This window comes from Coffea arabica, chromosome 9e (genome assembly GCF_036785885.1).
Source record: "Coffea arabica cultivar ET-39 chromosome 9e, Coffea Arabica ET-39 HiFi, whole genome shotgun sequence".
Lineage (NCBI taxonomy): Eukaryota > Viridiplantae > Streptophyta > Magnoliopsida > Gentianales > Rubiaceae > Coffea > Coffea arabica.
Genome location: NC_092327.1, coordinates 34,444,974 through 34,462,127, shown reverse-complemented (window position 1 = coordinate 34,462,127; position 17,154 = coordinate 34,444,974). Strand labels below are relative to the sequence as shown.

The 17,154-nt window shown below is 33.8% G+C and overlaps 2 protein-coding genes across 2 annotated transcripts; one reads left to right on the top strand and one right to left on the bottom strand.

Moving 5' to 3' along the window:
• Positions 1–2,249: 2,249 nt before the first annotated feature.
• LOC113709810 (premnaspirodiene oxygenase-like) lies at positions 2,250–4,196 on the bottom strand. The gene is made up of 2 exons (XM_027232665.2): positions 3,242–4,196; positions 2,250–3,005 (listed from the first exon to the last, which is right to left on the bottom strand). Exons 1-2 carry the CDS (start codon positions 4,172–4,174, stop codon positions 2,385–2,387), a joined length of 1,554 nt encoding a protein of 517 aa, XP_027088466.2. The 5' UTR covers positions 4,175–4,196; the 3' UTR covers positions 2,250–2,384.
• Positions 4,197–13,323: 9,127 nt separating this feature from the next.
• On the top strand, positions 13,324–15,525 carry LOC113709533 (cell number regulator 9). Its single transcript, XM_027232319.2, has 4 exons — positions 13,324–13,588; positions 13,707–13,778; positions 13,889–14,113; positions 15,094–15,525. The coding sequence occupies exons 1-4, from the start codon at positions 13,519–13,521 to the stop codon at positions 15,165–15,167; spliced, it is 441 nt and encodes a 146-aa protein (XP_027088120.1). The 5' UTR covers positions 13,324–13,518; the 3' UTR covers positions 15,168–15,525.
• The last annotated feature ends 1,629 nt before the right edge of the window (positions 15,526–17,154 follow it).

Below are 17,154 nucleotides of genomic sequence, written 5' to 3'. Positions count from 1 at the left end.
ACTCATGTTTTGATCCCTTCCTCTTGCATTTAATACTCACATTAGTGATATATATAAGACTCCATCGCCTTGTTAATTTGTCTGGTCGAACTTGCCTTCAAATCTTATCTGAAGTTGCACCCCAATTTCTTGGGTATGTCACTAAACCTCCCCTCTTAACTTTTGGAAAACACCACAGCCCTAATTTCTTCGAGTCAAAAATTCATAAGCTTTGATCCCAAATTACCAACCAAAAGACAAGTTGGACATTTAAAATTTGGAATCGAGGGACTCAAGTTTTTGGATTTTAAAGAAAGGAGTTACTGAGAATGAAGCTACAATGCGTGAAAGTTGTAGAAAAATGTAACTTGAATTACGATCTAGAAGTACAACTTATGACACGTTATTTTTACCTAACATTCGATATATATGTACCTCTCAATAGAAAAAACAAAATATTACATTGAACTCATTGAGACAAAGAATAGAAGTCGTTAGGTTGCCAACCACGGAAAGGATAATTTATGCAGTTCACAATATAAAGGGTTCTTGATGTTTTTTCACCGGTGAAAGAACTGTTAAAATTTGACATATTTATTCAAGTTACCGGACTACCATGAATGAAAGACACAAAAATTGTAACTAGAAACTATGATACCACAACTGATATCTAACAGTTTGTTTAGGGATGTAAGTGCAAATAATCCCCGTCGCGGTTATTCAATACTGAAAATTAGAAAAGAAGAGAATAAGGTGAAGAAAAAGGAAGAAAGGCAGTACATGACATGAATAATCATTCACAAAAGGCAAAACCATAGATTACCCTTTGAAACTTCTTAAGCGCTATACGTAGTACAGATATAGATTGATGTAGTTACTACATACTACAACAAATGTTTCTTTATCTTCCATGAATTTACTGATCCTGGAAAGGATCGTATGCTTTCGCAACCAGGCACAGGGCATTTTTCCTGGCTATACCTATTCCAAAAACCTCATCCATGTCCAAGTCCTTGGGGTTCATCTCATCAGGAAGTTTCCAGTCAAAGTGGTAAAGTAAATGAGCTAGCATGAGCTCCACAGTGGCTAAACCTAACGTACTTCCTGTTCAATATAGTTTATAAGCTTTTTATATTGATTTTCTCTTATTCTCCCGTTGATAACTAAATGAACTTGGTAGAGTTAAATTCAATAGGAGATTGTGGGTGCCCAATCCTGGGAATCTTCATAGTTGGATTTTTATGGTTTCCCTGCAACCTATAAATTAATAGAATAGTGGTTTTATATTAATTTGGACTAGTGCTCTTGTTACTTCTGTTAAAAATTTCCCCGAGAGCAGGTTGTTAGGCAGCCAAATCAGCATATAGGTTGCAGGGAAACAGAGGGTTTTCTTATTCTTTTTCCCCAAAGCAGCAGATTCCCCAAAGCAGCAGTCGTACAAAATTATTGATGCATGAGTTCGCCGTCTAGGGGCCTAGACGGAGCAAAACGCCACTGTCTACACTATTTCTTTAGTAGCCAGACCAGTAGAGACTGGATTAGCGATCAAAGGGACCACTATCTAGGCTAGCCGGGGGCGGAATTCAATTCCACTCGACCACTTCAGGTTTGGGGTAGGGAGAGGTGAATGCCCCAGTACGTATGCGATAGAGTATACAGATACTTGAATAACCCTGAAATCATCAAAGAAAGCAAGGTGGAAGAGCTGAGTGGTAAGACTCGTTTACTACATAATAGTAGACCGGCTGGTTAATTTTGGTTTAGAGTTTTAGAGAATAAGAAAACTTGTGTTAACTTTGAACCAATTTGAGTTATTAAAAAATTGAAGTGCTAATGACAATAAGACACTTGGCGCAATTCTAATGGTAGCACTTGGGATCCTTGGTTACATTTTTCTAGTGCCAATCCAATGCCACCTATCTAGTGCCAACCCAACCAAAAATTGTAACAGATTGAACTCATTGAGACAGATAATATAAGTCGTTAGGTTGCTAACCACGGAAAGGATAATTTATGCAGTTCACAATATAAAGGGTTCTTGATGTTTTTTCGCCGGTGAAAGAACTGCTAAAATTTGTCATATTTATTCAAGTTACCGGACTACCATGAATGAAAGACACAAAAATTGTAACTAGAAACTATGATACTACAACTGATATCTAACAGTTTGTTTAGGGATGTAAGTGCAAATAATCCCCGTCGCGGTTATTCAATACTGAAAATTAGAAAAGAAGAGAATAAGGTGAAGAAAAAGGAAGAAAGGCAGTACATGACATGAATAATCATTCACAAAAGGCAAAACCATAGATTACCCTTTGAAACTTCTTAAGCGCTATACGTAGTACAGATATAGATTGATGTAGTTACTACATACTACAACAAATGTTTCTTTATCTTCCATGAATTTACTGATCCTGGAAAGGATCGTATGCTTTCGCAACCAGGCACAGGGCATTTTTCCTGGCTATACCTATTCCAAAAACCTCATCCATGTCCAAATCCTTGGGGTTCATCTCATCAGGAAGTTTCCAGTCAAAGTGGTAAAGTAAATGTGCTAGCATGAGCTCCACAGTGGCTAAACCTAACGTACTTCCTGGGCATAGTCTCCTTCCAGACCCAAACGGGATATAGCCACAATGGGTTCCAAGATAATCAACTGATTTTTGCTCGAATCTCTCAGGCATGAAATTTTCTGGGTCGTCCCAGTTTTTAGGATCTCTCCCTATTGCCCAGATATTGATTAAGACGCGGGCTTTCTCCGGTATGATATATCCATTTACCTCACAATTTTCTGCAGTTGCTCTTGGGATAAAAGCAGCAGCTGGATGAAGCCTCAGAGTTTCTTTTACCACCATCTTGAAGTATTTCAAGTTCTGGATGTCATCCTCATCGATCGTTTTCTTACCCTTGCAAACTCGTCGTAGTTCCTCTTGTGCCTTGGTCAAAATCCCTGGATGCCTCATTAATTCTGACATTGCCCATTCAATTATAACAGATGATGCGTCCAATCCAGCAGCGAAGATATCCTGCAAATTTAAATGATATGCACTGCTTACTTCTCCAAATTTATCCTCTATGAGAATAAAGTTTTGAACCTTGTGCTGAATATTGAAGTACTCATTTGGTGACTTATTACCATTTCAGCAACCCTTTGGGTTGAACTGTTCAATATATTTTTTTGGTCCCACAAAGGGATCAGTAGTTTATAATTTATGTTTTATTAGGGAAGGGGGCAAGGGACTAGATGCAATACAATACTTACCAAAAGGACACCTTTTATGTTTTCAGCTTTTATCGGAATCTGATATTTGCCACTCTCCTGTTGTTGTAGTAGCACATCAATAAGATCTCCATCTCCCGACTCAGCGTTACCCATTTTCCCACTTGCGTGGTTCGCCTTATGTTGCTTGATAACATTCTCGAGAACTTCATCCAAGTAATCGTGCATCTTTTGCAACTTGTGCTTCAATCCCGTAATGGCATGTAACAGTTTCAGGGATGGAAAGAAATCAGCTACGTTGATTCCAGCTGCAAAAGCAATTGCTGTCTTCAAATTCTGAATCGTGGTTTCCTGATCCTTGTACACTCTACCAAATGCTGCTCTACAGATCATCGAACTTACGTGGGCAAAAATCTTGTCCGTCAAATTTATTGCTACTCCCTCAGAAGACCGAATCGAGTTTGTAAGTTGGGAAATTTCATCTTGGAAAATAAATGTAAAGGAGCGCACTTTCTTTTCACTGAAAAAATCCATCATGCAAATCTTACGCATTTGCGACCAATAATCGCTGTAAGGAGCAAAGATCAAATCTTGATGGTCATACCAGATGATTTTGCTGGCTAGAGTATGGGGCCTTGCAGCAAAAGCAGGATCACGAGAGACTAGAATCTCTTTAGCCATGTCGGGCGATGATATAACCACAACAGGAACTTCACCGAGGCGAAGGTGCATGAGCGGCCCATATTTTGCAGCCAAGTCTCTAAGAATGTGGTGTGGAAGGCCACCAACTAGGTTGTGCATGTTTCCAATGATAGGCAATTTTGGCGGGCCTGGTGGAAGTTTTGCAGGTATGATTTTAGCAGATGTTTTTGCTCTCTTGGAAATCTTTGCTAGCAAAAACAAGAAGGAAAACAGGAGGAGCAGACTGGTAAGGGAGCTAGATTGGAAGGGGATAGGAATGTAGAAAAGATCCATTAGGAAATTTTGTTGAGAGGACACAATCCAAGTGGTGCTCAATTAACTTGACTAAACGTTGTATTTATAGCTCCAAAAAATGATTCTCTCCAACTATGATGCAAATTAAAGAATTTCTGGTTTTCTTTTTTTATCTTGAAAAATGTGGATGCGCAGTTGCGTAACCACCCCACTCTTGCAATTTGCAATTGGTTGTAACTTTTTACGTACGTAAGCATTTTGTGCTTGGAATTTCAGTTTCAAATCGGCACGAGTATCATCAGTTTGAGTACATCTAGAACAAAACGGTATTAAACAGACAATTTGTTGAACTCAGGAGGCTCACTTGACAAGGGAATAAGCGGTGATCATGGTAATATTATGAATTCTAAGATTCAACTATCTAATGGTGCTTCATAAATAGCAGTACTAAAGATTAAGCATTAATGGAGGGTTTCTTTCCAACATTAACGCTCGTGTCCAGATTGCATCACTTTTATGTTGAACTCAAGTGATATATTTCGATCTTGATAAGCAAACCACTATTTAACTTTCATCTTGATCATACTTGAAGAGATTATGTAACAATTAGTTCTTCTGCAGTGATTGTTTGGAAGGAATAGGAAGCAAAGGAAAGGGAAGGAAATGGAAAGATGACTGTTTTTCCTGTTTAGGTTGATTTTGGAGGGAGGGGGGGTGGGAGAGAATACTTTTTCTTGCATACTTTTTGTGAGAATAAATGGATGAATGCTATGAAAAGAGATTGAGGAGGGTAAGGTGGCAAAACAGGTTTTTGTTATTAAAAGAAGTAGTAACTAATTTTTTTTTCTCATCCTTTGTGGCACTTTGAATTCTTTGTGTTTGGATTACAATTTTTTGGAGTTTTTATAGAAAATGTACTGTAGCGATTGGATATGTGTGAGATCAAAAGGTGATTGAAAAATGTTAGGTTCATGAGTAAAAAGAATTATGTCCCACATTGGTCCAAGAGATAGAGAAAGAACGGTTAATATGTAAGTAAAGGCCCGAAACTTAACATTTTAAGCTTTTGGGTCATAGTTGGGTTCCTGACTTACATATTGGACTCTTTGGTGGACTTTCTCGAGATGTTTCTCCCTATCAAATTGATATCAGAGTTTCAGGTTACGAAACTGGGCTACTCATAGGCAAGTGGATTCTTCTCGGAGTTGGACCGATGAAAATTCTCTTCTTGGTGGTGGACTGAAGAGTGGGTCCATGTTTGGGAGAAGAGATGACATTGGTGATAAAGGTGGACTTGCATTGAGTATTAAAGTAGGTTCAAAAAAGAGCTTGTAAATTTGGATTTAACGTGGGGGTTACTCATGAAGGGGGAGATTTGTTAGGTTCATGAGTAAAAAGGATTATGTCCCACATTGGTACGAAAGATAGACAAAGAGCGGTTAATATATAAGTAAGAGCCCGAAACTTAACAATTTAAGTTTTTGGGTCAGAGTTGGATTCCTGACTTACATATTGGACTCTTTGGTGGACTCTCTCAAGGTGTTTCTCTTATCAGAAAATATATTCACGAAAAATATAGAAATTTTTTTGATAAAAAATCCCTTTCCAAACAAGACTATCAGGGTGTGTTTGGATTGCTATGTTTTCCGTGGACACATTTTTCAATCATTTTTTTACCTCACATATATTAAATTGCTACAGTAATTTTTCTATAAAAAGTCCAGAAAAATACAATCTAAAAATTGCCTTTTCCACCAGTATAGAATAGCTAAATTTGGTCCAACATCAATTTGTTGCACTACTTCACTGTAAAATTGTAAGTACTATGGCGCTGAGACGATAATTGAAGGGGCAAATTGTCGGACATAAAAAGTTTGAGGGTGCAAAGCATAATTAAATAAATTTTTGTTTTCTCACTTTTGACATGGAACAAGGAAAGTGACAAAGGAGAGCATATGTTACAACGGAGAAGAACATATTAGATCACTTTAACATATATATAATTATACAATGGATCATATAACAAAGACGTGTTTCCAGAAACACATTTTAAGTGAGCATAAATATATCTTTTAATTATAATTATTATTTTTTTAATTTATATATATTATGTCATGAAAAATATAGCAATTTTTTTAAAAAAAAAATTCGTGAATAATCTTGTATCCAAGCACAATCATTATCTTTTGTCACGTTCTCTTTTGTTGTTCTTCTTACGGCATAAATTGAAAAGGAAGAAAAAACAAGGCGTTGAAAATCATTCAAGGCAATTAAAGAAACTCATCGCACTTTTACATTGTAGATTGATATACACGTCTTTGAGAAGCTAACACGTATGTGCTCTATGACTTTCCAATTTAACCACTAGTATTATTGTGACACATAAGCCCTATCAGGATCATCCTGGAATATTTGGAGGCTGTCATGTTCCCTCATCTTGGGTTAAGCAAACAATGTGCGGATGTGATGGCAAAACGTGGAGTACAAGAAGAAGAAGTTTTTGTTATGTATCTGCATCCCTCATCTTTTGTTAGGAAATTATGTAGGACAAGTCATAGATAAGGTATAAGTTTCCTCTTACGAGTACGATTGGCCATTTTTTCAAAAATAAAATTTTTAAATATATATTATAGTAATACACAATAACAAAATATAGAATTGGTCATTTTAAAAAACAAATATTACAGTAATACACAATAACTCAAAAAACATTCATCCATATAATATATCAAATATTTCAAAAAAATTTATAATAAAAATTTTTCATAAATACTATTACAGTAAAATTTTTTAAAAACACCCCCCAAAAACAGTTAATCCAAAAATAATTATTTTTGAAGGTGCTTTTGAAAAATTTTACTGTAACAATATTTATTAAAACTTTTTACTATAAAAATTTTTTGAAATATTTGATATATTGTATGAATGAGATTTTTTTGAGTTATTGTGTATTACTGTAGCATTGTATTTGAAAAACTTTTTTTTTTTTTTGAAAAAATAGTCAATCCAAACGGAGAAGTCATTTTAGCAACCACAAGAGGAAACCTATAACTTATCTAACATCATCACTACATAATTTCCTAACAAAAGATGAGGGATGCAGATACATAACAAAAATTTCTTCTTATTTGCCATCACATCCGCACCTTGTTTGCTTAAGAAGAAGATTTTGTTATGAATCTGCATGCCTCATCTTTTGTTAGGAAATTATGTAGTGATGATGTTAGACAAGTCATTTATCAAGATTCAATACCAGATATTTATTTGCCAAAAAAGAAACAACCCAGATATTTGAATGTAAGTATTGGACATATGTAGATTTTTGCCTTATCTAGCATAGGTGGGTTGTCTCTCCTTGTCTGAGTTCTATATGGAGGTTATCAACGGAACAAGATATGTCAAAAATGTTACTCTTGTTGTAGATGGAGATGGGGACCGAAATTTATATTATTGTATCGAAACTTTCGTTATGATAACCCTAATTTTAATAACACTTCATATACCTCTTTTTTTAATATATAAAAATTTCGGCAGAGTTTCCCCTTATAAAGGACAAAACTCCCTGCCAGCAACCCATAATTCAACAACAAATTTACATCATAGTGAAAATTTTAATCATTTAAGATCTGAAACTAAGATTAAATCTTCTCTTTTCAAATTCAGCTCTTCCAGTAAATCTGAAAGATAATCCTTGAATATCAGCGGTCAATCTCCCCCCCTTGATGTCCTCCTAACAGATTAACAGAGACACTTCATATAAATAAGATTAACACTTCATATACCTCGCATATCAATAACAGAGACAGACTTAGACTCAAAGAAGTAGATCAAGCTATAGTAGGCTTTATCATTCTTCATTTAACCTATTTTTAATAAAATAAAGTATAAAATACAAAAAGCCTCCCCATGATTTAGCCAATGTACACATTAACTCGTCGTCATTTGAAAACCTACACAATTTAACTCTTTATAGTTGTAATCAAAGTGAACTGTTAAATTTTCTATTAGATTTAACGGTGAAATTTGGATAGTCAAAATTTTCAAATAAAATTATTATGAAATTACAAGACCACCCTTCAATTTAAAGTTAACATAATTTTCTAAATAAAATTTGAGGGCAAACTATACTTTTAGAAAATTTTGAGGCAGTTTTTATTTGTTTAATTCCTTCAAATGGTCAAAATTTACTGTTCAAATTTGGGCCACGCTATTTCAGCCCAATACTCCATCGGCAAATTGTTGATGCAATCAATCCGTGTTAACCTAATGTACGAGAGGGTCATCAAAGAGCATTCACACTCATGCTGAGTCCTGCATAGTCAAGACTGTGTTTTGTCGTCACTATACCACCAAGTAAACATCATAGAGAGCCGGCAACAAAAGAACACAAAATATTGCCGATGCAAGTTGATTTCACTGGTAAAAGACGGATCTCTTTCTCATAAAAGGTCGTATGTTTAAATCTCATTATCAATACGAGGATTATATTAATAAGCGATTTGTAAGAATATTTGTAAGTAACTTATGGTTTTGAGAGCATGCTCTAGCATGTGGTGGATCTAGTGATGACCAGAGGTAAACCCAACCCATTGAAACTTTCTTTTCTTACCAAAACAAAATGTTAATGTTGAATCAACTAAAGTTCTATTTGCAACCTACTTGAAACACCTGAAAACTAGCAATGTTCATCAATAATGTCCTTTCATAACATTGAGCCCATATACAATCACCTAGCAATAATAGAATACAAAGCTCTCAATTGGGCCGTTTGGATTAGGCTCCACTAACGATGGACTTAGTCCTAGATAAATGCTAATCTAAAGCCTGGGTCGGGCCAATTTAGGACAGGTTAGGCCCAAATTATAATTTACACAAACGTCACATGTGATAGTAATTTTCAAGTAATATTATATAGTGAATAGGGTTAAAAGATGAACCAAATTACTTGACATTTGAATTGAACTCAACTTAGTAAGAGTTAGTTTGAACTTGGTTCGCTAACTAGTCAAGACAAAGTTGAACAGCGTTTTATATTTGATAATATTTAATCTTGATTTAAAAAATTATTTCAAGTTTGATTCGGTAAATAAAACAAGTCAAATTTGAACAAAATTTTAGTGTTGTTAAAATAATTTAAAAAAAAAACATGAACACTAGGTATTAGATTTGATTAAACTCATTTACACCCCTAATAATTCAAGTATTTGACATATCTAAAAAGGAAAAGAAGAATGTTAAAAAGGGTCTAATTTTGAAAGTTACAAATTACTCTTAGGGCCCGTTTCAAATTGCGATAACTTATTAAAAAAATATTTCACCTAATAGTTTAGGTATTTTCACTAATTTTTTCAAACACTTGAAAATGGGGCCTTAATCACTAATTTTTTTCAAATCTATCATTATCCCATCTCCTTATCCTTATAGTTTAGGTATTTTCACAAATGATCTTTAGACACTTTCACGGTTATTATGATCCCAAGCTATACAAGTCAACATACAGGTAGTTTTATATATGTCTGTAGCTTTTTAATTTACAGTGTCTGTACTCAATTTAGTACTCCATCAGTCTATCATTACGGTGTTAGAGATCTACTAATTGGTAACTTTGTGAGAGTGTAGAACACTAGAAGACCATGAGCTCAGTGTTTTGATAATTTAAGGGGCAAGTTACATTTTATCCTCTATGATTTAATATTTTTGTACATAACCCCCCTATAGTTTCAAAAACTATATACATAACCCTTTCATGGTTTCGATTAAAGTGTTAAAGTGACGGAAATGATCATTCGTAATGGAACATTTAAAAATGTCGAAATTACCCTTGTTTAAAAATTAAAATAGCTTAAATGACCAAAACATATAAACATAATATATATGACGCACTAATTCCGTATGATTTTATGTTTGATCATATAACCCCCCTTATGATTTAATGTTTTATCATATAACCCCCTTATGATTTTCAAAATATATACATAACCCCCTTGTGGTTAATAATAATTTTTAATTTTACATAGGGATGTTTTTGATATTTTAGATGACTCCATTATGGATTGCAAATTCTGTTACTTTGACATTTTAATCTAAATCACGAGGAGGTTATGTATAGTTTTTGAAACCATAGAAGGGTTATGTATAAAAATACTAAACCACAGAAGGGTAAAATGTAATTTGCCCTAATTTAAAAACATGAATGCAATGCTTGAATTGGAAAATTTTACTTATCAATTTGATTGAATTTATGAGTATTGTCTATGTGATGGTTGTTCTTAAGTATAAATGAAGTACCAATTCACAAAACTCGTTTAATATGTAAGAAAAAAAAATGAAAGATCTCTAAAACGTGAATAAAGTTTTCACTAGAGGTCAATCTCATACATCATATACTGCCTACAATATTTGGAGCATTAACACCCTGATTACCATATTAACAAAGCCTTATAGTCAGAGGACACCTGTCTCCTTTTTAGGTTAAAATATTAGTCTGAGTGAATGCATAACACATGTGTAAAATATATTTTATTATTTAACAAGTACCCATTACCCAATCACCTCCTTATTTTTTTAAGCTAGTTTTTCTTAAGTGCCACTATTTAAAAAAAAAACACTCAAGTACCACTAGTTTTTCTTAAGCTACATGTCTTTAGAAACAAAAGCCTAAGCCAAAGTTGCCAAGTCACATCACTTATTATTATTTTTTTCCCAATAAATCATTTCCACTTTCAATTTAATTCATGGTGATCATTGGTTGTCCTCATGGTTCTAAGAAAGGTTTCAGACATTTTACCAAAAAGAAAAAAAAAAGGAAAAGGATTTATGCTTTCTCTTTAGACTGACTCTATATATAACGCCTATGAAAGGAAGCATTCCCTGCAAATTAAGTGTGCTCGAGGTCCCTCTTGTGTTTCAATATAGATTCTTGAAGTAAAACAAAGTAAATATATGATTATATTCTTCTTTTCCAGTACACTAAGGTTTTACGTCATCATCTTCTTTCAAGTAAGAGGATTGAAGTAAAAATTTGTGGTAATGTATGATATCTTGCTGTTTCAATTAGAACCCACCCCCCCCCCCCCTCCCCCGGGAAAAAAAAAAAGAAAATTCTTACTGTTTCAAACACATTCCTTGAGCTTCTTTTTCAAAACTTCATTGCTTCATTCTATTGTTATAGCTTTCCTAGTCTTTGAGACCAAGATCACATTGTAGCCAGACTATTGATACAGAGGCTTATTATCAACGAAGCTATACAATCTGGGAATTCGTCTTGGCAAGCTCATGCATGCTGTGAGCCCATAAACTAGTACAACATCAATTTGAAGTCTAGTGTACTAATTAATAACAACATATAAGTAACTGTAAAATTCTTTTGCTATCCAAATTACTTATTTAAGAATAATTTGAATCGAACATCTTCAGTTTTCATGCTTCGTATATAAACTAATAAGAACTTCAATATTTTATTAGATGAGTTTAGATAAATAAAGCAAGATCTTGTGAATCAAAACATCACCAATCCATTTAATATTTTAATTTCTTAAGGACTTTATTATTTCCTTATAAAAGAAAACATTAGAGAGAATCTTGTTAAAATAGAAAGTCGGTAATGAAAGTATATCACATTTAACTAATTTAAGTTGGTCATTCATTGTGTTCTTAAGTATGAATTAGACTTGAATCATTGTATGAGTCTCAACTCATGATAAAAAAGCAAAGATTTAATGGGATTATATATATGGCCTTTAAAATAAAATTTGATTTTGCTACGTAAATGTAAATGCACCTTTATATATTATGCTTGGCATTCACGACTTAAAATGATGCAAAGAAGAAATCAAGATTTGCATATTAGAAACTGAACTTTCATGTGCAAGTAATACTGGTAAATAAAAGTTACATCAGGCTCGTACAAGTCCTAAATAAAGGATGGGAAGACTAATTAAACTAATTATTACCTAATATGACAGATATAAATGTTAATTAGACTAACTTCTTACCTTTCTAATACCATGGATCTTACTACCACCATAGTATTGAGGTCAAATTAGAAAAACAACTCACGTTATGGCATTCGTCAAAACAAAAAACAAAGTAAAAGCAAGGGGACTAAAGCTGCAATTCCAGAAAAAATATATATTCATCTTCTTCGTTTAACCACTTACTAGCATCATTCTTTTGAACCTCTCGAGATTTTCTCTCTCTAAGTGAGAGCCTCTCTTTCTAAAGTAGAGTGTCTTCTACTCTTCTCCTCGTTGTGGGAGTGTGTCTGAAAATCGAAAGGAATTAACTTTGATCCTTTTCACACTAAAAGGCAAAGTATGTATATGTATAAATTGGTAGGTGGAAAGGGAGGATTGTGGAAATTGAAGGGTGGAAATTATATATTCCCTTATCAAATCCACTTTTGTAGGTAGCTTGTTTCCATATTAGAATCTTTTCTTATTGATGGACTAAGCTCCTCTCTGTTGAATTAGATATAAATTCTCTCCACTCCATTATTACATCACAACAAATGAATTTGAAATCAACAACGTTCAAAATATACTTCATCCACTCATGTTAATTATATGCAGAAACTCATATTAAATTGACTTAATTTTATTCGTTGGTTAATTATTGCAAAATTTTGTTGTGTGATGAATTTTTCACCATTTACATATTTCAAGCAAATTGAATGCCCAAGTATTCTTAAAGAAAATATCGATTTTCAATATGTTGATCTATACACCATCAAAACGAGAAAAAATAACATAATCAGACGATTCTAAAAAAATTCTATAGTAATTTGAATATAAATAAATGGAAAGAAACCTAGCGTAGCTAGTGGATTTGTCTTGATCGATGTCTTGACTATACCATTATTGCAGGTGCCTTTCAATGCACATAAAATTGTCGCTCTGTTACACTTCCTTTTCATCTCCATCGCATTGCTTGCTGTCAAGTTTCCATTGGCTCTCTCCATTATTTTCCACCATAGAAGGGTCCTGGTAGAAGGGGTCATTTTGCCATTATGTTATGTTGCCACCATGAGAAATAAGCTGGGTGGTGACGGTGACTGCAACGGCCTATGTTTAACATGCTGTAGATGTTCAACCCAACGTTCATGGGCACACCTTAATATCATCGAAAGGACGTTGATGAGTGTTTGAAACGAGTGCTTTTAGTAAATGGTTTTGTCGTCCAGTTATATCTTGGTTTTGTTTTTCTTCTATTGCGGATAACAAATGATTGTTTCTCTTTAGACTGACTCTATATATAATGCCTATGAAAGGAAGCATTCCCTGCAAATTAAGTACGCTCGAGGTCCCTCTTGTGTTTCACTATAGATTCTAGGTAATCAATTTTAGTTTCTAATTACTACTACACTACTACTAGTTTTCCCAAGCATGGCTTCTGGAAATATTGGGAACGATTGGTCTTCCGGCCTCTGTGATTGCATCAAAGATTGCCGTTCCTGTAAGTTCTAAGAATTCAAATGCTCAATAGATACCATCGTATAAGGTTTCTAAGGGTCTTAATTGTTCTATTATAATGCAATCCATGCTTCATGTTCATGAACATTTTGGCTTGACAGGTTGCCTTACCTGCTGGTGCCCTTGTATTACCTTTGGGAGGGTTGCTGAGATTGTGGATAAAGGCCAATCTTGTAAGTACAAAACAAGAACTTTTCTTATAGTTGTTCATCATTAATCTTGCTAGCTATGATCAGATATGAAATGCATTGATCCTTAATTTTTTTTTTTTTTTGATATATAGCTTGCTGCAAGATGGGGTGCATTTTCTGTGTGCTGAATCTACTTCTGTTGAATCATGGGTCCTTGGCGTGGATTATTAGCATGGGCTATCGCACTAAGATCAGGCAACAATACGGTATTATGGGAGGCTCATGCGAAGATTGTGTCCTTCATTTCTTTTGCGGGCGTTGTGCCTTGTGCCAAGAGTACCGTGAACTTCAGTTCCAAGGATATGATGTTGGTGCTGGTATGAACATTTTGCTACCCATGTCCTCCTCCTTTTTTGTATTTTAAATTCTAGAACGATTTTGGATGGTGTAGATGCAAGTCTTAGTAAAAGAATGGATTCTAGCAGCATCATAGGCAGAGTTAGTGAGTTACGTCTCTGTGTGTGTGTACATATATATTAGGATGATAAATACTCGTGAAAGTGTCTAAAATGCAGGATGTTAAATACATAAAGTATAGGAATAAAGAGATAAAATAATAATATGTTTAAAAATTCAGTGATTAACAGCGCCTATAACATTCTTATTTTCCTCAAAAAAAGCGCATCACTAAACAGGAAGATTGAAAATGTTGCATCTTACGAATGTATTAAAATTGTTTTGCAATTAACTTGAGTGATTTTGAATCCTTATTATTGACCTCAAATTCTCAATTTTATTGGACAAGTATGTCTGGTATTACATTTGCACTAAAAGGTAGGGTGAATCTATCCCGTTCTCTTGTAGGCTTATCTTGTGCCTTTACTGTTCATATTAGCAAAAAAAAAAAAAAAACTCTGACATTTTAATGATCTCAATAACCTCATTCTTTCTCATTAGAAGTTAGAATTAAGTCTTGAGTTGAGGTACATGCTGTGTCAACTAATTATTCAATCAGAAGCTAATCATAATTGACACATACTCAATATTGTACCTTTATGGACCATTCTCCCAGATTTGGGGCAGGAACAGTCAACAGAAAAACCATCAGGACTGGTTTGTGCATTTTGCACAATATGTAACTCAATTTACACACGATGTAACTCATTTTGTACAATACGTAACTATAGAACAAAATTTTGTGAGTTCCACACATGATGTGAAAAATGATATACAAGATGAAATCTAGACCTTACATTTTTTTTAACCAATTCTTGGCCATTAACCTTGCGAAAAGGTTGCTTCGTGCAGCCGTTCCTGCCCCAAATCCCATTCTCCCTAATTGTACTTTGGTTTTCAGGTTGGGAAGCAAATGCTGCTAAAAAGGCTTCTGGGGTAACTATGGCTCCAGTTGGAGAAAAGATGACACGTTAGCTCAAAAGATCTTCTGAATTATGGCCTGAACTCATTTTCCACCTTCAATTCAAAAACCTTATCCTGTTAATTTTCCTATCTAATTATCTGTTTGCAATAATCTTAGAGTAAATTTTATATACATAAACAGTGTATATACTATAACCGTTGAATTCATGACATGCGTGCAAAAGTTGAATTTCAAATTCAAATTTTACATAGTTGTGATTCATCTAACGCTGAGAGTGTATATCCTATTACTATAGGAAAGATTAATCCATAATCTTAGTACCCAAAATTCTGTGCTGTACTTCAAAACTTTCGTAGTTGCAAAATGAGATTAGTACAACTTTATCGAGCGTGCGCTTGTCTTCTGCCACATCATCCATCCATGTCAGATGTTGCTGAGAATCTTGTTATGTATGCTCAATTCTTTGTTTTTTATTTTTATTTTTGTTTTTTATTTTGAAGGTGTGATGTATGTAAGGCCCTGTTTGATAACTCTAGTCATTACTTAAATTAATAGGTTCAGATTTTAATATGTTCAGACGTATTTGATAACCAAAAATAAAATATGTGAATTGATTTAAAGCATTTTCGAGCTTCAAATACAACGCAAAATCAAGTGAAGGGAGCACCACACGAATAACATCAGCTTGGCGACAAAATTTTCTAGGATAATGGATTCTCTGTGAAATTCAGCTCCCTTTATGATGTATTCCTTCTCTTTTCCCTTCCTATTTTTGCTTGTCAAGATTTCGAAGAGAACAAAAACATCTATTAGTAATCCCTCAGTCCCATATTATAAGTCTTAATTTCTATTTTGATTTATCCTTAAAAAATTTGTCATAATTTAAAAAAAAATAAATACAGATGCACTCCAAACAAATTATGTTACAAACTATGATTTTTTTTGTTTGTAATTGTTCCTTTTTTTTAAATTCCAAACTCAATTAGCAAAATATTAAAACATAATTGAGAGGCAATAATAGAAAAACATTCTTTAATAATTGAAGTGTCTGATTAAATTTTACTTTTCTTAAATTGTGTGTAACGTTGACCGTGACATATAAATTGGGATGAACATGTATACACTGTCAGTGTATATACTATCACCATTAGTTATATGACATATGTATAAAATTTAAATTCAAAATTCAACATTTGCTCATGTAACTAATAACACATGTGCAAAATTTAAATTTAAAATTTGTTCATATGTCATTCATCCAACCGTGATAGTGTATACACCGACAGTGTATATAAAATTTACTCATATAATAAATACAAAGCTTCCACCGGAAAAGATTCTATGTTAGGAAGTTGCTACCGTAGGTAAAGCTACGACAACAAAGCAATTGTGAAACTGGTGAGAAAGCGTACGTGTGAGCGGACAGACAACCATTGAAATCTGGCAAAGTGACCCAAAAGATCACAGGAACCTAAAGGAACCCACTTACTATGTTGTATGAATGCGTCCCAACCACCAGTTATTTGGGCCGGTGGCCACCATAAAAAACTGTAAGTTTTGATGAGTAGAATGTCAAAGGTTCAAATCTTGCCTCCAATCATTTGTCACAATATGTGGTTTTCTCGAATCCATATAGTGCATCCGTCTTATCCGATGGTGGTTCATTCCCGATTTCCCTATAGGTCCAGTTGGGCCTCCTTCTAAATTAAGTTGGAATAAGAATAAAGTAGATAAATGACGAATAATAAAAAAAAAGAATATGTCTCGGTATATTTTTTTTCAAATATTTCGCTTATTTCATAGACACATTTTTTATATATATTTTATATTTTTAACAATTTTTATCTTTTAATACATCAATTCCCAAAAAGTGTTATAGTAATTATTTCAAATAATCTCATATCCAAACACACCTATCATCAAAGTCAAAGATACAGTTGCGTTTGAAAATACACAAACTTAAGGAAATATGCAATAAGTGCAAAATGAATAGAAAATACAAGAACTTGAATTATCGAACGTCGTTATTTTTTTGTA

Bases quoted from the DNA above. Each gene is read 5' to 3' on its own strand.
- LOC113709810 (XM_027232665.2), bottom strand. From the start codon at position 4,174: ATGGATCTTTTCTACATTCCTATCCCCTTCCAATCTAGCTCCCTTACC. The intron at 3,006-3,241 runs GTAAGTATTGTA...TTAAATTTGCAG, and splicing joins ACATAAAAGGTGTCCTTTTG to GATATCTTCGCTGCTGGATT.
- LOC113709533 (XM_027232319.2), top strand. From the start codon at position 13,519: ATGGCTTCTGGAAATATTGGGAACGATTGGTCTTCCGGCCTCTGTGAT. The intron at 13,589-13,706 runs GTAAGTTCTAAG...TTGGCTTGACAG, and splicing joins CATCAAAGATTGCCGTTCCT to GTTGCCTTACCTGCTGGTGC. The intron at 14,114-15,093 runs GTATGAACATTT...TTTGGTTTTCAG, and splicing joins AGGATATGATGTTGGTGCTG to GTTGGGAAGCAAATGCTGCT.